Raw genomic sequence first — 23,309 nt, 5'->3', positions numbered from 1 at the left:
AATTATCAGTAAAAACAATTTTGTCTTTTTCCTTTTTAAAAATAGGAATGTTGTCAATTCTTACTCTGATATCCAGGTAAGATTGATTGTATTATATTTTCTTTCTACTAGATATAAAGATCATATCATAAGATATTCATAAGAATATTTCTCCTTAATTGTTATGTGCATATGTAAAAGATTGATCTAGTTAATTCATTATGAGCTGATTTTGTTTGTTAAACTTCAGTCAAAAGAATTACTCTTCTGGGGCACCTGGGTGTCTCAGTTGGTAAAGCATCTGCCTTCAGCTCACGTCATGATCCCAGGATCCTGGGAATCGAACCCCAAATCGGGCTCCTGGCTGAGTGGGGAGTCTGCTTCTCCTTTTCTCTCTGCCTGCTATTCCCCCGCTTGTGCTCTCTCTCTGTCAAATAAATAAATAAATAAATAAATAAAATCTTAAAAAACAAAACAAAACAAGAATGACTCTTCTGAAGTAAAAATAAAAATTGACCATTAGCAGCTTAGCATTACTGAAGTAGTGTTTTAAAGGTGTAATTTCCTGATTCAGCTATCCATGCTGGAAATGAAATTGACAATGAGAATACAAATTATTAAATGACAAACATTTATTAATTTCATTTTATAAACAGATTATAAAGTGCATATATGTTGCTAAATGTGCTTACTTAACTTTGTTGTTCCTTAATTTGTTTCAATAAATTTTAGTTTGCAGTTTTAACCTCCCTCTCTTCTTTCTTATAAGAGCTGGCTAGAATTGGGAAATAAACAAAGAGCGACTGCTGCTACTGGTATGAATGATAAAAGCTCCCGATCGCATTCAGTTTTCACCCTGGTGATGACCCAGACCAAGGTATTCTTTTTATTGATTATTTTCCTAGGTAAGGTAGCAAATATATTCAGGTTTCATGTTTTTCTTATTTTATTCTTTAAATCAAATGGGAGTATGGTAAAATAAATATATAACATAATCGGATTTTAGTGTACACAATAGCTGAATGACTCATGGCATATATGGCAGTAGCTTTTTTCTTACTGTTTGAAAAACCAATAATATATGATTATTTATGATATCATTGATATTAATATAACATACTAATGTATGATAATATGTTATCAATATATGGTAATTGTGTAGTATTTGGAAAAACATCAGAAAGTCAAAGATTTTAAAAAATTCAGCCATAGTTTCCATTCTTCAAATAAAGCCTCTCTAAATATTTTGATATATTTTAGTTGTTTTACAATCATACTTAAACCAATTTACAAAATCTGCAGTAATTTTATGCTACTAAAATTCTTTGCCAAGGGGCACCTGGGTGGCTCAGTGGTTGAGCCTCTGCCTTTGGCTCAGATCGTGATCCTGAATCTTGGGATCAAGTCCTGCAACAGGCTCCCTGTGGGGAGCCTGCTTCTCCCTCTGACTATGTCTCTGCCTCTCTCTCTCTGTCTCTCATGAATAAATAAATAAGATCTTTAAAATAAATAAATGAAATCTTAAAAAAAATTCTTTGCCAATTATCATTTTTCATAGCTGTGTAACATTCCATTGACTATTCCAGTTCCTTCACTGTTGGACGTTTATGTTCCTTTTAAATACCTTGCTCCTTTAATTCTGGGATAAATAATACCTTTGTACATTAAGCGTTTGCTCTATTTATGGTTATTTCCTTAATATAATTGGGTAGTTGTAAGTTTTTATCTCTTTAGATTGATTTATTTTGGCATAATGCAAGCATTGCTCTATGTATTCTTGGATATTTATTGTAAATCATAAATTATCACACATTCGTAAAGGGATAGTTTCAAAAATAAATGAGCAGTTTGAAATCTTGTATAATTTTCCCTTTCAAGACTTACGTTGATAAGTCATGGAGGAACTTATGACATATTATTTTAATATTATTTTGCTACAGACAGAATCTGTTGATGGGGAAGAACATGATCACAGAATAACGAGCCGAATAAACCTGATAGATCTGGCGGGTAGTGAGCGCTGCTCCACGGCTCAAACTAGTGGAGATCGACTGAAGGTAAATATGAGGCTTTTCTGGGGCACTGGGCTGGCTCAGTCAGTGGAGCATGTGATTCTTCATCTCGAGGTTGTGAGCTTGAACCCATGCTGGGTACAGAGATTACTTAAAAAAATAGATACTTTAGGGGCACTTGGGTGGCTCAGTGGTTGAACGTCTGCCTTTGGCTCAGGTCGTCATCCCAGGGTCCTGGAATTGAGTCCCACATCAGGTTCCCCTGCGTGGAGCCTGCTTCTCCTTCTGCCTGTGTCTCTGCCTCTCTCTGTGTGTCTCTCATGAATAAATTAAAAAAAATATATATATATACTTTAAAAAAATGTGAAGCTTTTTTTCATTTTAATAAAACTTATTCAGGGCATTATTTTTAGGAGGTTGCAGACTAAATGTATTTAACAACAACAAAAACAAACAAAAACAAATACTATCTTTATCTGCAGTTTATAGACTGCATTGCTGTGGTTCAAAGAAAGATCTTTACTTTTTTGGTTATGTTTACTTTTCAAAGAAAATTAATAAATTTTAAGTTGTAAGAAAGTTGGTAGTTTATGGAAGAAAATATTTACTTAGTAATTATTTGAGGGAAGGAATATATTTTGTGAAATAAGTATACTGCTGAGCAGTTATTTTAAATTAGTTGTTTTTATCTTGTATACAGGAAGGTGTGAGTATTAACAAGTCCTTGCTCACATTGGGAAAGGTTATATCTACACTTTCTGAACAAGCAAACGGAAAGAGAGTTTTTATTCCTTACCGTGAATCTGTTCTTACATGGCAAGTATCTTTTGAAGTACAAATAATTGTATTTAAAATACAGTGAGTACTGTGGGGAAAAGAACAATAGACTGACTTCATATAACCTTGGGCAGAGAAGAAGTGGTTTAGCAGTGTGAATTCTAGAGCCAAACTATGTGGATCTGAATCTTGGCTCTGTATCTTATAAGCTCTGCAACTTCAGGCAAATCATTTAATTCTAAGGTCTGTTTCCTCATCTGAAAAAGGAAGATAATAACAATACCTATCTTTTAGGGTTATAGTGAAGATTAATTAATATAAAACTCTTAGTACATAGTATATGCTATCACTGTAAGAAATTCGTACTAATACTACGTTTTTAGGGTTTAATGTCTGAACATATATGATACTACCAAACATGTTGCTATGTGTGTAAAGTGAAATCATTTTGTTTGTTTGGCACCCACTGACTAGCATTTAAGTGTTTAATAAGTGTTTTCGTTGATGAGTATGTTTTCATTAATCAGATACATTATATTCAAATTACATCTGTATAGGTTCAATATCCAATTGTGATAAGTGTTAATATATAACTTTGATAAGGGCTGCATCTCCACTTGACAGCCCCGATGTGGAGCTTGATCTCATGTATGATTTTGAGTCATACCTGAGCTAAAATCAAGAGTCAGACAGTTAAGCAACTGAGCCACCCAGGCCCCCGACAGCAATGTTTCTTTATAATTGGTTTATGAAAATATAGTTCTCACTTCAAAACATTTAAGGGAAAATTAATTTTTTGTGTGCTTTTTGAAAGCTAAGAATAGTGAAATTCATTCTGCATTAAAGATAGTTGTTTTAGTCTCATGCTATATTTTTTCCTATAAATGAAAGCTTTTGCATATAGTAGAAAACAAAATTTTTGCTTATGTGTTCATTCATCATGTTTAATATTTATTGAGCACTTATTTCTAAAGGTTGTGATAGCACTGGAAATACAGAGATAACTAACATTCATAGTTTCTTTCCTGAAGTAGCTCACAGTCTAGTCTGAGGAGTGGTGAGAGGGATCTTACTAATATTTGATGGTGAACCACATTTTAAATCTTTGCATCAGTAACTTTCATAAAACAATATAAAAAGTATAGGAGAAAACAAAATGTTCATGAGATCTAAAAATAACTACATATACCAAAAAAGTTCTGAATGGTGAGGCTCATGGCTGGCTCCCAATCTCAGGGTCATGAATTCAAGCCCCACATTGGGTGTAGAGCTTACTTTAAAAAAAAAAAAAGTCCTGAATGGTATGTGAGTGAAGAGTATAATACTATATTAGAAACCCTATTAGTTTGTTTTGTGCTTTGTACATAATTACTGCTATTAGGTTGTTGTAGAAACAAGGCTTAATTATAACTTATTTTCCTTGAAGGCTGTTAAAAGAAAGTCTGGGTGGAAATTCAAAAACTGCAATGATCGCTACAATCAGTCCCGCTGCCAGCAACATTGAAGAAACATTAAACACACTTAGATATGCCAGCCAAGCTCGTATGATAGTCAATATCGCCAAAGTAAATGAAGATATGAATGCTAAGTTAATTAGAGGTGAAGATTTTTCTAAACATTTAAAAGTTGTTTTCTAACAATTAAATCTCAAATACTAATTTCAGTTATGAAAATATGCAATTTAAGAAAATTAAAGATACTTTTCTCACATATATTTATAATAGATTATAGTCAATATTCTACAGTGATGGTGGAAGAGAGATGGAAGGACAATGGAAAAGAGAATTAATAAGGGGAAAACAGAAAAAGAGCAGAGAAACTAGAGAGTGGGTGAAGGGGAAATAGCAAGCATAGAAACAGAATCTTACAGACTGAGCCATAGGTGTGTGCAGGAGAATAAAAATACTATGATTTATTACTTTTCCTCTTATGACCTTTCTTCTATTGTCATTCTCTTTATCAGTTCTACTCTTGCTTAGTTCATTGATGTAAAGGATTGTGATCTGAAGGCTTGAGTTTGTAGCATAGGCCTAACTTCATTTATGCTCAATATTACTTTCTGTGTATCTCTTGGGAATCACCTGCTTAGGATGGACTTGAGTGCCTGCAAAGAATCTTAGTTTGTCAGTTTTCTCTTTGCTTATGTGGAACTACCACCTTTTCATAGTCTTTTGTCCTCTGGCCCTTTTGAGCTGCAGAGAGTGAATGGTTATGCCAGTGGAGCAGGCCTGAGAAGAACGAGATTGCTGTATCATGGTCAATCTTCTCCCCTTTGGATTCACTCCTTTTTCATAATAGGGTTATTTTCATTAAAAATAAGTATTCTGGGTCAGCCCCGTGGCCCAGTAGGTTTAGTGCCACCTTCGGCCCAGGGTGTGATCCTGGAGATCCAGGATCGAGTCTCATATTGGGCTCCCTGCATGGAGCCTGCTTCTCCTTCTGCCTGTGTCTCAGCCTCTCTCTTTCTCTCTCTCTCTCTCTCTCTGCCTATCATGAATAAATAAATAAAATCTTAAAAAAAAAGATTAAAAAAAATAAGTATTCTGAACTCCAGCTTGAAAAATCTTTGATTTTTTTATCCAACATGTCTTTATGAGTAAGGTTTCCCATGGGACAATCCTGGTTTATGTCTTGGTGTAAATAATCGTGCTTCTCAAAAGTGTCCACTTTGGACAGTACATTATATGGCCATTCTACTTATGGGGGGGAATTCATTAAGATGGGGAGCACTTTTTCAGATTAAGGCCAAGTAGAAATTATAGGTAATGTAAATAAACTAAAACTGATTTCTGCAAATACTCTGTTTTGTTTAGTAATATTTAAAACTCCAAATAAGATTGGAGGATTATGCCTAGTGTGGTAATTATTATGTATATCATATGTTATTAATCATGTTGTTTTTTTTTTTTTTTTTTTTTTTACAAATATTTAGAATTGAAAGCAGAAATTGAAAAGCTAAAAGCTGCTCAAAGAAATAATCGAAATATTGACCCCGAACGATATAGGCTGTGCCGGCAAGAAATAACATCCTTAAGAATGAAACTGCATCAGCAAGAGAGAGACATGACAGAAATGCAAAGGTGGAATATAGTCAATATCTTAGATGTCAGTGTGTTGCCTGGAATCATTGGACAGGTGGGGTTGGAGTTGGTGGAGAGGGAGGACATGAGGTATCTGTGGCTCTGTTTTCCTACTTTCTGTATGAATAGAGCAGTATGTCCTCAAACTATCATATTTCAAATATTCCTAAGTGGTTCCCTTCCTTCTTGATTGTCTTTTGAGTCTCAGGCTTATGCATCTTGATGTTTTTAACTCTAATTTTGTTTGTCTTTGGAAAGAGCATGGAAAGAAAAACTTGAACAAGCTGAAAGAAGAAAACTTCAAGAAACAAAGGAGTTACAGGTATCACTTCAACTCTCTAAACTGATACGAAAATTAAATAAAGATGACGGTAAATATGTAAACCTAATTTCTCAAATACTCATCGTAACTGACTCTATACAAAACGATACTGAGAATTAGTATAAAGAAGTGTTGAGGGATCCCTGGGTGGCGCAGCGGTTTGGCGCCTGCCTTTGGCCCGGGGCATGATCCTGGAGACCCAGGATCGAATCCCACGTCGGGCTCCCGGTGCATGGAGCCTGCTTCTCCCTCTGCCTGTGTCTCTGCCTCTCTCTCTCTCTCACTGTGTGGCTATCATAAATAAATAAAATAAAATAAAAATTAAAAAAAAAAAAAAAAAAAAGAAGTGTTGATTGAGATCAAGATTGTGATTATGTAGAGCCCATAACTATGTTGGAAAGTTAAAAATATGAACAAACCATCTAATTCTATTCACTTTGGTTCAACAAATATTAAATGTTTATGTAGTGCCAGGCATTGGGAAGGCCAAAGTGAATAAAATATAGTTTTGGCCTTCAGAGAGCATGTAATCTGAAGGGAGGTTTACAAAATGTAAATAGATGACTGAAATGTAGTATGACTTGACTAGTTTGAACCATATGATGCTGCCATTTTTAAGGTAAGAAATGGCTGAACACTGGGAGTGTCCTATGATTCAACCTAATGCATAGAAAAGCGTGTAAAAGGAAGAGAAGCAAGAGTAGGGGGGAGTAATTAACTTTGATGAGGGTGGTTATTAAGGAGGACTTCAAAGAGAAAGGGATGAGTAAGCAAGATTTTGTTAGGCTCCCAAAGTCAAGATTTCTAAGCAAGAAATCCTGTATTCAAAAGCATGGAAGGACAACACAGTTTGGACAACACAGTCCACAAAATTCAGAACTTGTGTATTGATGGTGGGGGCAGAGATTGGACCAGAGAGAGAGATGCAACATTCAGATCATGAAGTAGTGAGGAACTTGAATTTAGGTGATTAGGAGCCCCTGAAGTGTATTACGTGGAAAGGAAGTGACAGGAAAAGACTTGTGTTTTAAGTAGATTCTTCTGGCAATGGTGGATTTGAGGGAGGAAAGACTGATGATGGGAAGATTATTCATTTAGGAGGCTGTTGCCATGGTGAAAGCAAGAGATGGTGAGAGCTTGAGTCAAGCAGTGATGGAATGGTTAGTGGAGGGGTTGGATTCAAGAGATAGGAAGGAGTAAAATTGATAGGCTCAGAGGGTGTTTTTGGATGGGTGTGTTGAAAGAAATGGAAAAGTCAAGAATGATGCCCAGGTTTCTGAAATGTGTGCATTGCATCGTAAAATTATGAAGTCATGGCAGTGGTGAAAGAAGCCAGATGACAGTTGAGGAATGACTAAGGAGTGAGAAGTGAAGAAGGCGGAGAAAGGGGGTGTGAGATTGTGGGGAAGTTTAGTTTTGTTCATTTTGGTTTTGTCTCTTTAAAGGATGGAAGAGACTTGAACTTTTTTTTATAGGAATCAAAACTCCTTAATGGAATGAGGTTCTAAAGAAGATTGGAGAGCACAGGTCAAGAGCAAAGGTATTGACAGTAAAGGAAATATTTCAAATGATTGGTAGGCAAAGTACCATAAGAATTGAAAGGAAAGGGGGATTATTCCTTGGGAGTGGTGAGTCCAGCTTCACAGAAGAAGTGAGATTTGAGTTTTGAATATTTGACTTTGAAGCCTGGGTAAGATTTTGATAGGAAAAAGGAAGAGTGCATTCTAGGAAAGGAAAATTGTATGAGAGTAAAGGTGCAAAAGCTTAAGGTGTGCTCAGAAGGTGTGTGGATCAGTTTTATTGAAGTAGCAGTTTGTAAATGGTCATGAGATAAAATTGGCAGGATATGTTATGGTTATATCATTGATTTTCAGGCTAAGTAATTAGAGTTTTATCTTATAGGAAGTGGGAAGTGATTGAAAATGTTTGACCAGAGAGTTGACATTTTGAGAATACCCTTTCAGGAGAATTAATTGAAAACAGGAGAAATTGTTGACAGGGCAGTCAGGCAGCTGCTGCAGTGGTTCAAGTATGAGGTAATAAGAGTCTGAGCTAAGGTGAGGGCAGCAAAGATGCAACAAAAGGGATTGATCCATTCTATTTTTTTTTAAGGTTTTATTTATTTATTCATGAGAGACACAGAGAGAGGCAGAGACACAGGCAGAGGGAGAAGCAGGCTCCATGTAGGGAGCCTGATGTAGGACTCGATCCCAGGTCTCCAAGATGACACCGAGGGTCAAAGGCAGGCGCTCAACCGCTGAGTCACCCAGGCATCCAAGAATCGATCCATTCTAAAGCAAATCATTTGATAAGAAAAGGCACAGTTTGAGGGTGACTGATGCATAGAGGGCTCAGGATGGTGAGGGTCAAAGAAAGGTTAACATAACTCTAAAAGTCTAAGAAGTATGATGATAATAGTCATAGGGAAATCATGAAAGAGAGATTCAAAGGAACCTTTATTGAGACTTCATATACAGTGATTTTAATGTTTAACATAGATGATTTATTTTAGGTGAATTTAATAATTTGATGCTTTTGTTAAGGTTAACGAAACCAGATATTATTGCCAGGTATTATTTTCTGACTTCCACTAGAAAGCAGGAATTACATTTCAAATGGACAATCATTTGCCAAACCTTGTCAATCTCAATGAAGATCCTCAGCTGTCAGAGATGCTATTATATATGATAAAAGAAGGAATGACAACAGTCGGAAAGTATAAACCAAACTCAAGCCATGATATTCAGTTATCTGGAGTGCTGATTGCTGATGATCATTGGTATGTTATTCTAAAAATAAAAAGGCTTCTGTTCATTTTTTAGCAGGTTTCTGTATCTTGATATGTATTTTTTCCTTCACGTGAAGCATTCATTTATACTGATTCTTTGCTATAATTCTTCAAATGCATCTTTAGCCAGGAAAAAGATGTTTTGAGTGTTTTATAAGGAAAATAGATTAATTGCTCTCAATATGAGTTACAATGTAACGCTATTTCTCTTTTGGTGTATGTGATCTGTTGGTTGAGGGATCATTTCTTTTTTTGGAATTGTAGTCATTGGCATGAAATTAAACTTCTATCCATCTTATATGACAGGAGTTTTGGTTGGATTGACAAATTTAAAATTTTTTGTATCATTTGACTTTTGTTCATGTGAATTGAATACATATTGTTGGGAGGATAGTATATGCAGATTATTTTGGCTCCACGTTGTGTTTTCAAGATTCATTCATTCTGATGTTCTTTTATTTTTACTGCTGTGAAGTATCTTATTGTGTGCATTTATCTACCTTTTATATTATTACAATCTGTCTCTTGTTGGTAGACATTTGGATTGCTTATGATTTTTTGCTACCACAATATTACTATGTATATTCTTATACATGTCTCTTGGTATAAATGTGAAGAGTTTCTCTAGAGTGAGTTTCCCAGATGATTAACTGAGATATGAGCACTTAAAGGGTAGCCAGTAGAAACCTTGGGGGCCTGACCTACCAGACTAGTCCTGTGTCACTGTGAGCAGCCTTTCTATTTACCCCAATCTGCTATATAAACATGGTTTTCTAATTATGCTATAAAAATAAGAATTTTTAAGGTTTGGGAAACACTCTTAAATTGTGTATAAAAATACTTAAGCTATTAAGTGGTAGGGTGTGTTCTTATTCAGCTTCACTAGGTAATTTCAAATTGTTTTCCAAAATGATTATCAGTTTTTACTTCTGTTGGCATTAAGGTACCCTATTACTCCACATCCTTGTCAACACTTGGTACTGTCAGACTTTAATTTATGCCAATCAAGTAGACATGATATAGTATCTCATTGTGGATTCATTCTGCATTTCTTTGACTAATAATCTCTTTATGTATTTTTTGGTTATTTTATTTTATTTTTTATTTATTGTTTTGAAGATTTATTTATTATTTATTATTTATTTATGATAGAGAGAGAGAGAGAGAGAGAGAGAGAGAGAGAGGCAGAGACACAGGCAGAGGGAGAAGCAGGTTCCAAGCCGGGAGCCTGATGTGGTACTCGATCCCGGGACTCCAGGAAATTTTTTTTTAATTTTCAGAAGATTTATTTGAAGAGAGGGTGCAGTGGGGAGGGGTGGAGGGAGAGGGGGAATCTGGAGCAGACTCCTCACATACCAGTCACCAGGTCTGGGTGAGGACCACGTGAGGACCACAGTCAGCAGGTACAGGGGAGCCCCATGTAGGACCCTGGGCCAAAGGCAGGCGCTAAACCGCTGAGCCACCCAGGGATCCCCTATTGGTTATTTTAGTTTGCTCTTCTGTGACTTGCCTGTTTATGTTTTTTGTCCATGTTTTAGTTGGATTGTTGTCTTTTTTCTTAATAATTTTTAAGAGTTCTGATTGCCAAACTTTCGTTTTATGTGTTGCAAGTATCTTTTTTTCAGTATGTGGCTTATCTTTTCTCTGTTTTGGTGCCTTTATGATGGATCAAGGCTCTTTGTTTTATTGTAGCACAGTGTTTTTTCCTTGAATTTATGTCATTTTATTTTGTTTTTGGGGGGAGGGTTGGTATTTTTTTAAGTAGTTATAATTAAAATACATACAATGAAAATTCTTCCCACCACTGATGGATGGAATTGCTACAGAGGCCAGGCTTTTTTCACCAGAACTACAAAAAGTAGTTGGAGGAAAATAAAAGAATTTCAAGTTATTTTTGTCACAAATTGATGTGAATCTTAACACCAAAGGAATAACCTAAGCAGGATTATCTTGTATTGTCTTTTTCTTTTTTGTCTGTCTTATAATTTAACAATGTACTTCTTATCTTAATAGTACCATAAAAAATTTTGATGGGATAGTGAGTATCATCCCAATTGGAGAAGCAAAGACATATATAAATGGAAAACATATTTTGGAATCCACAGTATTACATCATGTAAGTTAGCCTGTGCTAAAATTTAACAAATTCTTTGACTCTGGACAAATTGTTTAATTTACGTGAGTCCCAGTTTTCTCTTCTGTAAGGTAAGGTAGTGAACTAAATTAAGAACTTTCCAGTTTTAAAATTCTCTTTTCGGGATCCCTGGGTGGCGCAGCGGTTTGGCGCCTGCCTTTGGCCCAGGGCGCGATCCTGGAGACCCAGGATCGAATCCCACGTCGGGCTCCCGGTGCATGGAGCCTGCTTCTCCCTCTGCCTGTGTCTCTGCCTCTCTCTCTCTCTGTGTGACTATCATAAATAAATAAAAATTTTAAAAAAAATTCTCTTTTCTATTTCATTAATTGCCTTCACTTGTGCAAAAAGTTGTATCACTATAAACTAGTACCTGAAGAGCTGACCACTGACAGCACCATTATGTGTCCAGTAAAGAGCAGAGCTTTGGAAATAAGCCCTGATTATTTGCTATGTGACCTTTGAAAAAGTTATTTAATTAGGGTGATTATGTATCACCCAAGTTAGGACACTTTTGAGAGCATTTTTTTTTTTATTTTTTTTATTTATGATAGTCACAGAGAGAGAGAGAGAGGCAGAGACATAGGCAGAGGGAGAAGCAGGCTCCATGCACCGGGAGCCCGATGTGGGATTCGATCCCGGGTCTCCAGGATCGCGCCCTGGGCCAAAGGCAGGGGCCAAACCGCTGCACCACCCAGGGATTCCCCGAGAGCATTTTTAATAATACATCGGGAGAAGAGCTCCTGGCTGGCTCAGTTGGAAGAGCATGTCACTCTTGATCTTGGGATTCTGAGTTCCAGCCTCACATTGAGTGTAGAGATTACTTAAATAAATAAAACTTTAAAAAAAAAATTGCATCAGGGGAACAGGCATAAACCAGTCTGTTGCAGGCAAACCAAGATAGTTGGTCACTTCATATATATCCTATCTTTCAGGGGCAGGGGAGGATTAAATGAAATACTTAGTCTATAGTTCTTAAAACAATGTCTGCAAATTGTAAGCTCAGTGAATGCTAATTATGATTATTAAGTTCTGTGCTCTTCAGCTCTCTCATTCCTAATATTGAGATAATAGTAGTATCTCAGTGGGTTGTTGTGAGACATAAATGAGATCACATATATGAAAGGTATTTAACACAGTGATTGGCCTATAGAAAGTAACAAATGTTAGTTGCTATGATTTTTATGTTTATTAGTACTAATCTTAGACTGTATGGAATTGCTGAACTTAATTATTTGTCTCATGTTAAGTTTTTGATTCAGACTCACCTCAAGCAAGTAAATTTTTTGTGTGCTTTAGGGTGATCGGGTGATTCTTGGTGGAGATCATTATTTTAGATTTAATCATCCTGTAGAAGTCCAGAAAGGAAAAAGACCATCTGGTGGAGATACTCTTACAAACGAGGGTCCAAAAGACTTTGAATTTGCAAAAAATGAGTTGCTTATGGCACAGAGATCGCAGTAAGTATTCCTAGTGATATCAAGTAGAATATGAGAGAGGTCTACAGGAGAGAGTTAATCATATTGTGCTAGTCTCCAGTCGTTACTTCTCTGGGTGCTAATTTCTAGTAACATCATCTTTTCTCTTGGTACTTTCATTCATTTAGCAGACATTTATTGAGCAAATATTATATGTATCTGTCACTATACTAGGAAATACAAAGAATAACTGAAATTTAGCGACTATACTGGAGGAATTTATCATCTCATGGGGCTGATAGATAGTTGTGACAGAGTGCCATGACAGAGTCCTGCGCTGTGTGTGGTTTGTGGTGTGGGGGGTGACTCCTAGTCCCAACCAGGAACCAGCAAAGTTTCTAGGGGACACGAAGACATTCCCTGGAATGGAGTCCCAAGAGACCATTAGAAGTTAGCCAGAGTTTGAACAGGTGGAGTGTAACCTTTTTGTTTTCTTTGCCCTGTTTTTAGCTCGTGCAATATTGTAGGATTTCCAATTCAAGCAGTATCCTTGTAAACTAATTGGTAAAGTATACATAAATAAAATACTAAAGAGTTAGAACTTTATCTTAAAGGATTTGTAGTCATTAAAGAGTTTTAAGTAGAGAAGAGATAGACATGATCAAAATCACATTTTTAGAGCTCACTGTGATCCAAGTCTGTAGAATGGATTAGAGGCAGAGCAAATAGAGCTTGCAAATACAGTTCAGAGATTGTTGAAGTAAGAGAAGTACAGTGTGGTTGGGTGGGAGACAGTATGGAGAGAGTATTAAGGAGAAAGAATCAACTATGCTTGATGGCTAAAGAGGAGAAGGGTGGAGGAATCAGAATGACTAGTATGGACTAGGCTAATCCCACTTTTCTTCTAAAAAGTCTAAGCTTGCTTTTGCTCTTTTTTAAAAAAATTGTGGTATACAGAACATAAAATTAGTTATTTTAACCATGTTAAAATATACATTTCAGTGGCATTAAGTGTATTGACAGTATGTACAATCCTCAAACTATCCATCTCCAAAACTTTTTTCATCATCCCAAACTGAAACTCTGTCCCCATTAAACTGGGACTCTCCGTTTTCCCCTCTCGCCCTCTCAGCTCACTGCCCCCCACCCCGAGACCCTGGTCACAACTAGCCTTCTTTCTTTTGATATTCTTTTTCAGTAAAATTGGGAATAGAAATTTCCATACAGTATAGTTGCTAAAGCATTGATTTTATTGATAAGAAAGTAGCTTTTAGTTCCTTGCTTTTTTCCCTTACATATTGAAAGATGACAAAGCTAATTTAATGTTTTAACTTACCAAATGTCAAATTATTATAGATGATTATATTATTATATATTATTATTATAGGTGGCTGAAAATACATAATCTGTTTTATCAGCATTCATATCATTTTTAGTTATTTCAATGTTTTTCTTAATCTGTGACCTAAACATGAGTTAAAAGTTATTGATACATAAAGTTCAATTTTTGCTCTAACCATTGTTTTTTTTTTTTTTTTTTCTCTAACCATTGTAAAGCATAAAATACCCTTATTTTGAGGCACCTGGGTGGCTCAGTCAGCTAAACATCCAGCTCTTGATTTCAGCTAAGACTGAGCCTTGTGTTGGGCTCTATGCTCAGTTGGATGCTGCTTGACATTCTCTCTTGCTCTCTCCTTCAGCTCCTCCCCTGCAATGTGTACACCCATGTGTGCACACATGTGCTCTTGCCCTTCAAAAAAAATCCTTACTTTGTATTTTCTGTAATGTTGACTATAATGTTTACTACCAGTGTTCACTGTGACATCATATTTTTATATAACTTATTTTCTTTAAGATTAGAAAAATGTATCTACTTAAATATCAGGCATCTGCTATAGTAACTAAACAAATAAGCAAATTTTCATCCTTTTATATTGTCCTGTTTAAACAAAAGCAATTAAAATTTAAAGAACACTGTTGACAGAATGTCAGAAATTAAATTTTGAGTTTTAAATTTTTATTTGATGAAAACATTTTAATATAATTAAGAACTATTGTGGTATATAAAGAATTCTTGACAATATACCCTGTGAATATTTTGCTACTTTGTAGACTTGAAGCAGAAATAAAAGAGGCACATTTGAAAGCAAAGGAAGAAATGATGCAAGGAATCCAAATTGCAAAAGAAATGGCTCAGCAAGAGCTTTCTTCTCAAAAAGCTGCATATGAAAGCAAAATAAAAGCCTTGGAAGCAGAACTGGTAAAAGGCAGAATTGGTATTTTCTTTCTCTGCTCATGCGCCCCAAGTGATGTATTGGCTGTAAAATTGATTATATCCGTAAAAGGGAACCGGGGCAATATCAAAGATTAGAGAGTCAAAACCAAGTGAGTCTTGGCCTGCTTTAATTTTACTTTGGAAAGCAGGTTAGCGGTAGAAAAATGGCTTCTGGAATAAGAAGGAAAAATAGAGAAGCTTCTGTCCTCCACCTACTTGAGCCCATGTTTCTCTCCAGTTTGCTGGTCATCGTGCATTCCCACAACCCATTTTAGAGGAGAGTGCTCTAGAAGGTTTGACTAGTGATGCTTATTTTAAGTTAGACTAGTTAAGCTGAATGAGGTAAAGAAACTACAGGGCAATTTTTCTATTGATGAATCAATTTCTTATACATTGATTAAAGAAATGGACTCTTGTATATTTTTTATATTATTTTTGAAAAAAATGTTATGTGTTTTGCCCATTATTTATTATTATTTTTTTTAAAGATAGAAGAATCTCAAAGGAAGAAAATGCAGGAAATAAATAATCAAAAGGCTAATGACAAAATTGAGGAATTAGAAAAGACAAAACAGCGACTTGAACAGGAAATCTATGTCAACAAAAAGCGGTTAGAAATGGAGACTTTGGCTGCGAAACAGGTAAATAATTTCATCTTGTAAATAGTTGGCTCTATTCTGAGCAACAGCTGGATTTTTTTTTTTTTTTAAGAACTCATGGTACCCAAGAGGGAACTGACTGAATCTGGGTCTCTTGATGCGAAGGGCTTTTCCTCCTCTTTTGTTTTTGTTTTGGATCATTTTATTTGATTTTATTTATTTTTATTTTATGAGAAGGGCTCTTCTTGCCTAAAAGCTTACAACCTGGTAATGGTCACAGCTCTGCTCACACATAATCACACAAACATTTTGAAAAGGATAGAGTTTTTTATTTCCAGCTGGTTCCATTACAGTTTCCCCTTTTATGCCTCCACAACTATCCTGTGATCAGTCAGGCCAGATAATATAAATGAATGAATTAGTGCTAGGGCACAATGTGTAGAAGGAAGAAAGGCACAGCTCTTATGCTGGGTCACATCCTAATGTCAGAATGAAGCATTATCCATCTATGGCAAGTGTGGTCAGCAGGCTTCTTGCCTGAGTGACTCCTCAGAGAACTCACAGTAGGACGTTCATTACCCCAGTCCTTTGAGCTCAGGCACTGAAACTTGTCATGTCAGTGAGGGTAGAGACATCTTTCAGGGGCTACCTCACATTAATTAAGGTACAAAGACTAAAGTATAAAACCAGACTGCCAGTATTTTAATATCTTCAATTACCTTTTTATCAACTTTTTTGCTATTCTTTCTCCTTATATTAGCAGTTGTTAAAGTATGGTCTTTAGACCAGCACGATCAGCATTACTGTTAGAAATGTAGTTTTAGGCCTCAGAACTCCTAAATCAGAAACTCTGGGGGTGGGGTCCCAAACTATTCTAACAAGTCTTACATGGAATTTTTGACAAATACTAAAGTTTGAGCAGCACTGTTTTCATCTCTGCTTTGATTCCTCATATCTTAACCTCAAAGTTTTATCCTCAAATAGCAATTTTAGTTTTCTTTTTTCCAAGTTTTGTGGTGACAGGGTGGGTAGAAGAAAATATGTTTAGTAACCCCAAAGTTCTGGTACTATATTATGGTGATAATATGTAACTAGTCACTTCTGGGACACAAAGTAGCTGGTGAACCACCTGAGAGAATTTTAGAAGAAAAAACAGAGCTGTCTAAATCTTGAAACAGTAATTATTAATGGACTATTATAAGGTCTATTTGTGGCAAATAAGGTTTTTGTGGTATCTTTTAAATTTAGCTTTATTTAGTCAACAAATGTTCTTGAATGTGGGCTCTTTTGAGCAGTTTTTTCTCTTATTTTTTTTTTCCTCTAAGGATTTTTTTACTTTCTATCAGTGGGAAGAACAAGATTAATTTATGTTATCAAAAATTCCTAATAATTTTGTTATGGGGCAAATTTTATAAATTTCTTTTATAGATCACTTTTTTAAAGGCCTTTTATGCTTAATAAAACATGTAAAATATGTATGCTTAATAAAATGTGTATTGTAAATGGGTTTTAATTACTGTGTTACCGTTATCAATTATAATTTCTCTATTTGTATATTTTCATGTACGGGTCTATGTGAATGAATATTAATTAGGCTTTAGAAGACCACAGTATCCGCCATGCAAGAATTCTGGAAGCTTTAGAAACTGAGAAGCAAAAAATTGCTAAAGAAGTACAAATATTACTGCAAAATCAAAATAATAGAGAGAAAACTTTTTTAAGTGAGTATATGATGATTATAGCAGGTATTTCCTAAAGTTGTATATGGTATTTCATATAATTATTAAAATACTAGACTTAGTTGCCTTTGTATATTAAAAATTATTTATTCTGGATGTTTCTGGCTTTTTTTGGATCTAAATAAATTTGTATGCATGATTGTTTAAAATACTCAGTTTTTAGAATAGTTACGTAAGCAAATAGTAAACAAAATTTCAAGTGTTACTTTAATGTGTAGTATGTTTTCAAAAATGCAATCTCTTATTCTAATTTTTTAGGTCTTACATCTAGATTGAATTTAATCATTGGGTACTTCATCTTCTTTTCATTTGGATGTTATTTTTTGTGTGTACTTCTGTATTGCTATATAGAACATGGCATATTTTTAATGTCTTTTTCTCATGGAAAATTTCAAACTAACTAAAAGTAGAGAGATTACTACAATAGACTCTTATATACTTAATCATCCAACTTCAATCTCTAACACGTGTTCAATCTTGTTTTAGCCATACTCAGTCCTCCTGTCTCCCTAGACTGTTGTGATGCAACTCCAAGACATCATATCATTGATCTGTAAATACTTCACTATGTTATCTCTGCATTAGATAAGGACTCTCTTTTCTTTCTCTGTCACTCTGTAAGCATAACCATGATATTGTTATCAAAACTAAAAATGTTAATTTCTTACACTCATTAGATTTCTAGTCTACATTCAAATTTCCTGGATTATGTCATAAATTTTTTTATGTCTTATTTGTTTGAATCAGGTACAAACATGATCCACACATTGTGTTTGGTAGATATGCCTTATAAGTCTTATTTTATTATTATTATTTTTTAAAAAGATTTATCTATTTATTTTTTTAGAGAGAGAGGAAGAGTGCCTGTGTGAGAAGGAGTGTGGGGTGAGGGGGGAGGGGTAGAGGAAGAGAGAGAATCTCAAGCTGACTCCAAGCAGAGCGCAGAGACTGATGTGTGGCTTGATTTCAGGACTCTGAGATCACAACCTGAGCCAAAATCAAGAGTTAGAAGCTTAACTGAGGCACCCAGGTGCTCCTAAGTCTCTTTTTTTTTTCTGTTTATTTTTCATTTTTATTAAGTAGGATTCATGCTCAAAGTGAGTCTTTAACTCACAACCCCAACATTAAGAATCACGTGCTCTACCTACTGAGCCACCCAGGAGCCCCCATTTTTAAAAAACATTTATTTATTTATTTTAAAAAGAGAAAGCAAGCACAAGATCACGTGTGAGTGGGAGGAGGGGCAGAGGGAGAGAATCCCTGAGCAGACTCCCTGCTGAACACAGAGCCCAAAGCGGCAGATCCCATGACTCAGGAGATCACGACCTGAGTCAAAACCCAGAGTAGGATGCTTAATGGACAGAGCCACCCAGGTACCCTTTTTTAAAATCTCTTAATCTGTAAATTTGTTTTTCTTATCTCTCTCTTTCTTCTTGTAATTTGCTTATTGAAGAAACCAGGTTATTTATCCTGTAGTTTCCCACATTCTGGTTCTTGATATTGGATCTCCATGGTGTTGCTTAATGGGTTCCTCTGCCCCTATATTGCTATAAAGTGCTCATTATTTCTTCAGGCCTGTCAGATTCAGATTCAATTTTTTTTAGGAAGAATACTTGGTAGTTGTATACTTTCTCTAACTTCTATTTTTAATTAAATCTGAGACTAGTAAGGCTTGTTATATCTGTTGTGAGAGGTAAATAAATACACTTACTAATACATCTTTTTGTTGTTCTTAGAGCTTAAAAACAGGGCCTACCAATGAATACTGGATTTTTTTTTTTTTTTACCATGTGTATAATGAATTTTACCCTTTCAAAAAAAATGTTCTAGGGGCACCTGAATGGCTCAGTCACTTAAGCAACTGCCTTCGGCTCAGGTCATGATCCCAGGGTCCTGGAATCAAGTCCTGATTTGGGCTCCCTGCTCAGTGGGGAGTCTGTTTCTACCTCTCTCTTTGCCTGCCACTCTTCCTGCTTGTGCTCTCTCTCTCTCTTTGTCAAATAAAATATTTAAAAAAAAAAAGTTCTAATGGAATATTGGTTATAAGTTTGAGTGAGATAGAAAACATTTATGATAAAATCTTCATTTTAAATTAGGAAAATGGAATTGTGGCCTAAATTATTTCTCTTTTTTGATGTCCTAAAATATATGTTTGTTTGTTGGCTTGTTTTAATTTTCAGGCAAGATAAAAAAGGATTGTGGTGTTTTTTTTTGTTTGTTTGTTTTAATTTTTTATTTTAATTTTTATTTTTTGGATTGTGGTTTTATTTTTTTTTATTTTTATTTTTTTTAAATTTTTTATTATTTTTTTTTTTTTTATTTATGATAGGCACACAGTGAGAGAGAGAGAGGCAGAGACACAGGCAGAGGGAGAAGCAGGCTCCATGCACCGGGAGCCCGACGTGGGATTCGATCCCGGGTCTCCAGGATCGCGCCCTGGGCCAAAGGCAGGCGCCAAACCGCTGCGCCACCCAGGGATTGTGGTTTTATATAAGTGAAGTTATAGTATGCTTTACCCGATACTTTAAACAAATCAGAAATTGAGAAAAAAATAAATTAGAAAACAATCTTTAAAGCTATTAGAAGACAAAGCACTGTCTTTGGCATTTCCTCTCTTACAAAATCCTGTATCAACTTTCTATATCACCTTCAGTTTTTTTCTGTGTCTTCACAGGTGAAAAACCTCATTTTCTATGAAGAGTATTTTATTTCAGTTTTGAGGAAAAGTTACTTAAGTATTGCCCTTAGTTTCTGAAATAAATAGCTAAAACCGTTTATTTAAAATCAATATTTTTTTTTCCAGGAGTGGTTCTGCTTAGAGATATAAGTCAGGGCTCATATATGTATTTTGAATCTTCTCTGTGTGCTTTCTACTAGTTCAGACAAATTGGAACTCCATGAAACTTTCAATGATGATTCAGGAAGCCAATGCCATCAGCAATAAATTTAAAAAATGTTATGTTTTTGGCAGGTGAGCAACTTATTATAATTAAAATAACTAATTAAATATAACTAGTTATATGTAACTAATTATAAAGTAACTCTTTGCTTTAAACTAACTGACCTTCATATGATTGATTTCTAAGTTTAGTTTCTGTAAAGACATGACATCTATATTGCCTGTCTGGGAGAGAATGGTATCAGAATTCCAGTGACAAATTCGGATTCTCCTTTCAGAGCTCACTCTGTAGTAAAAGACTTAAAGCATGAATGTACTGTGCTAAATATACTAAGTATGCATATAAAAAAAGCATATTTTATAAAGAGAATAATCTTAGACATTTTAGGAATTTACTAATCTTTTGAGTTGCAAACTTACTAGTATTACACATTTGGAAAGAAATATACCTAATTAGGATTTGATTTTTAAAATCTTTGCATAAGAAGTTATTTTTATATGGTATATGCTAGACATGATTTTTTACTGTAATAAAAATGCTTACCGATGGAAAGATTTAATCAGTGGATTTTTTTTTATAGAAGTTATTCTAATTCAGAAAACTCTTATAAATGGGTATATATGTTTTAAGATAAGCATTTTTCTTTGGTTTTTCTTTCAGACATGATGTATCAGATAAAGGAAGTAGTTCTGACATTTGCGTTCGGGTTCGTAACCTACAACTAGGGATCTCAACTTTCTGGAGTTTGGAAAAGTTTGAATCTAAGCTTGCAGCAATGAAAGAACTTTATGAGGTTTGGAATATTATTAAAATCTCTGTAAATGTTTTGAAATAAAAAATATACAAGTAACATGTTCTTAGAGAAAATTTGGCTACTAAAGGAAAAGGTAATTTGCATTACTCAAACCAACCAGTATTAACAATTATGTATGTTTATTTTACTTTTGCCTGTAGATGGGGTTTTATTAATTTATTTTAATGTAGTTACACCTGTAATAGAGAAATTTAGTGATGAATCTGTTCACATACATTTATAATTGTGTTTTCAGAATTTTACTTTTTAGCTTAAGGAAAGAAGAAAGTTTATAATGTTTGATTTGTTTAATGGACAAATGAAAATAAACTAAATAGTTAATCTAGAAAATAAAACAAAGGAAAGCAAATGAAGGAATGGTGAAAAATTAAAGCAATAATTGATAAATTAGAAATCAAACTGAAGCTCTGGCTCTTTAAAAAGATAAACATGTGGGGCAGCCCGGGTGGCTCAGCGGTTTAGCACCTGCCTTCAGCCCAGGGTGTGATCCTGGAGACCCCGGTTCGAGTCCCACGTCAGGCTCCCTGCATGGAGCCTGCTTCTCCCTCTGCCTGTCTCTCTCTCTCTCTCTCAGTATCTCTCATGAATAAATAAATAAAATCTTAAAAAAAAAAGAAAAGGATAAACGTGATTTTTAGGAATGGGTGATGGCATTTATACAAAGATATCAAAAGCATTTTAAAATTATTTTACATGTGAAACATTATGCTAATAAATTTGATAATTTTCTAGAAAAGATTTTCTAGGAAAAGATAAATTCTGAAAGTTGACTTAATGGATGAATAACCATGCAATAAATTGAAAAATTTGTCAACAAACTAGTCTCAAGAAAAAAAAAAAAGCTAAAAAGTGCTGGTCCCAATCAGTTTTGGGGGGAAGCTCTTTTAAATTGCAGAAAACAAGAGTGCCTCGCTGGCTCCATCTGTAAAGCATGCGACTCTTGATCTCAGGATCATGAATTTAAGGCCCATGTTGGGTGTAGAGCTTACTTAAATAAAAAAGAGAACAGATAAATATAATTGTGTTTCAACTTCTGGAACATAGCAAAGGATAGAAAGTGTCACCGTTATGATGCTAGAATAACTGATTAAAATCAAACCAAATGAAAACCACAAAACCTGAAAAGATGATTCAGAAGGGAATTACAAACCAATCTTCACACGAACATAGCTATAAAAATCCTGAATAAAATATCAATAAATCAGGGATGCCTGGGTGGTGAAGTTGGTTAAGCATCCAACTCTTGTTTTTGGCTCAGATCTTGATCTCAGGCTCGTGAGATCAAGCCCCAGGTTGGGTTCTACACTCAGTGTAAGTCTGCTTAGGAGTCTCTTTCTGTCTCTCCCCTCCTCACTGCGCTCACTCTCTCTCTCTCTCTCCCCCCCCCCCCCCAATAAGTACATAAATCTTAAAAAAAAAAAAAAGAAAGAAAAATATCAGTGAATCAAACCCAAACATACACTCAAAGAATACTTACACCATGATCAAGTAGGGTTAATTCCAGGAACGCAAGGTATATTATTCATAACAGAAAATCCAAAAAGACTGAAAGAAACTGACAGTGTTTATCTCTAAATGATGGTTTTGTAAGTAGTTACATTTTTGTGTGTTTGTTAATACGTATTAATGATTTCCAAATTTCCTACAATGAGTGTGGATTGTAGTTAGAACAACAAAAAACCATATTGAAGTAATTTGATCATTCTTGCCTTGTCATATACATTAAAATGTGGTAGGTGAGTTACCTTCATTATTATCTAACTTCTTACTTGCAATGTTCATTGCAATATTCTTAGATTATTTTTCTATATAATTACACTATTTCTGAATCAAGCTCAATGTGTATAGTATTTTGCTAGAACTTTAATATTATTTAAATATTTAAAATTCAGATTATTAAAAAATAATAAAATAAGATAAAATTCAGATTATTATCATGATTAATATATCTGACCAGGTAATGATTGAATCTTAATGTTGTCAGATTATTCTTTTTCTTTTTCCTTTTTTTTTTTTAAAAGATTTTATTGATTCACTTGAGAGAGAGAGAGACAACTTGATCCCAGAAGCCTTGAATCATGTCCTGAGCCAAAGGCAGACATTTAACCAGCTGAATCACCCAGTTGCCCCAGTTGCCGAATATTTTTAACCCAAATTAATAGAAACCATATATTTTATTTTCCTTAGAGTAATAATAGTAACAAGAGTGAAGATGTCTTTTGTGATCCTGAAGATGAATGGGAACCTGACATTACAAATGTGCCAGTTTCTTCCTTTTCTAGAAGGAGGTAAAGACATTTTGTTACTGGTTTTTTTGTTCTCGGAATACGTATATATATCATTTCCTTATTTTAAAAGAACTATCTGTTGTCATAATGGGTATGTCTTTGCAGAGATCCCAGTAATATAAGAAAAATAGTATGTTACTGATGAAATTACAGCGCTTGAGGCATTAAATTGTTTATTAGTCAGAAT

The 23,309-nt window shown here is 34.8% G+C and overlaps 1 protein-coding gene across 1 annotated transcript in view; it reads left to right on the top strand.

Moving 5' to 3' along the window:
• The window catches only part of KIF14 (kinesin family member 14), a 54,271-nt gene that overhangs the window by 10,567 nt on the left and 20,395 nt on the right, over nucleotides 1–23,309 (top strand). The window contains exons 7-22 of the mRNA XM_077902406.1: nucleotides 46–76; nucleotides 749–856; nucleotides 1,920–2,036; nucleotides 2,692–2,807; nucleotides 4,195–4,367; nucleotides 5,701–5,848; nucleotides 6,107–6,170; nucleotides 8,765–8,949; nucleotides 10,972–11,074; nucleotides 12,389–12,549; nucleotides 14,620–14,767; nucleotides 15,271–15,423; nucleotides 16,976–17,102; nucleotides 19,998–20,091; nucleotides 20,681–20,813; nucleotides 23,022–23,122. Coding sequence (XP_077758532.1) covers nucleotides 46–76; nucleotides 749–856; nucleotides 1,920–2,036; nucleotides 2,692–2,807; nucleotides 4,195–4,367; nucleotides 5,701–5,848; nucleotides 6,107–6,170; nucleotides 8,765–8,949; nucleotides 10,972–11,074; nucleotides 12,389–12,549; nucleotides 14,620–14,767; nucleotides 15,271–15,423; nucleotides 16,976–17,102; nucleotides 19,998–20,091; nucleotides 20,681–20,813; nucleotides 23,022–23,122 — 1,962 coding nt within the window. The remainder of the gene's footprint in view (nucleotides 1–45; nucleotides 77–748; nucleotides 857–1,919; nucleotides 2,037–2,691; nucleotides 2,808–4,194; nucleotides 4,368–5,700; nucleotides 5,849–6,106; nucleotides 6,171–8,764; nucleotides 8,950–10,971; nucleotides 11,075–12,388; nucleotides 12,550–14,619; nucleotides 14,768–15,270; nucleotides 15,424–16,975; nucleotides 17,103–19,997; nucleotides 20,092–20,680; nucleotides 20,814–23,021; nucleotides 23,123–23,309) is intronic.

Source organism: Canis aureus, chromosome 6, assembly GCF_053574225.1.
Source record: "Canis aureus isolate CA01 chromosome 6, VMU_Caureus_v.1.0, whole genome shotgun sequence".
NCBI classification, from domain to species: domain Eukaryota; kingdom Metazoa; phylum Chordata; class Mammalia; order Carnivora; family Canidae; genus Canis; species Canis aureus.
This window is presented reverse-complemented; position numbering and strand designations above follow the sequence as displayed.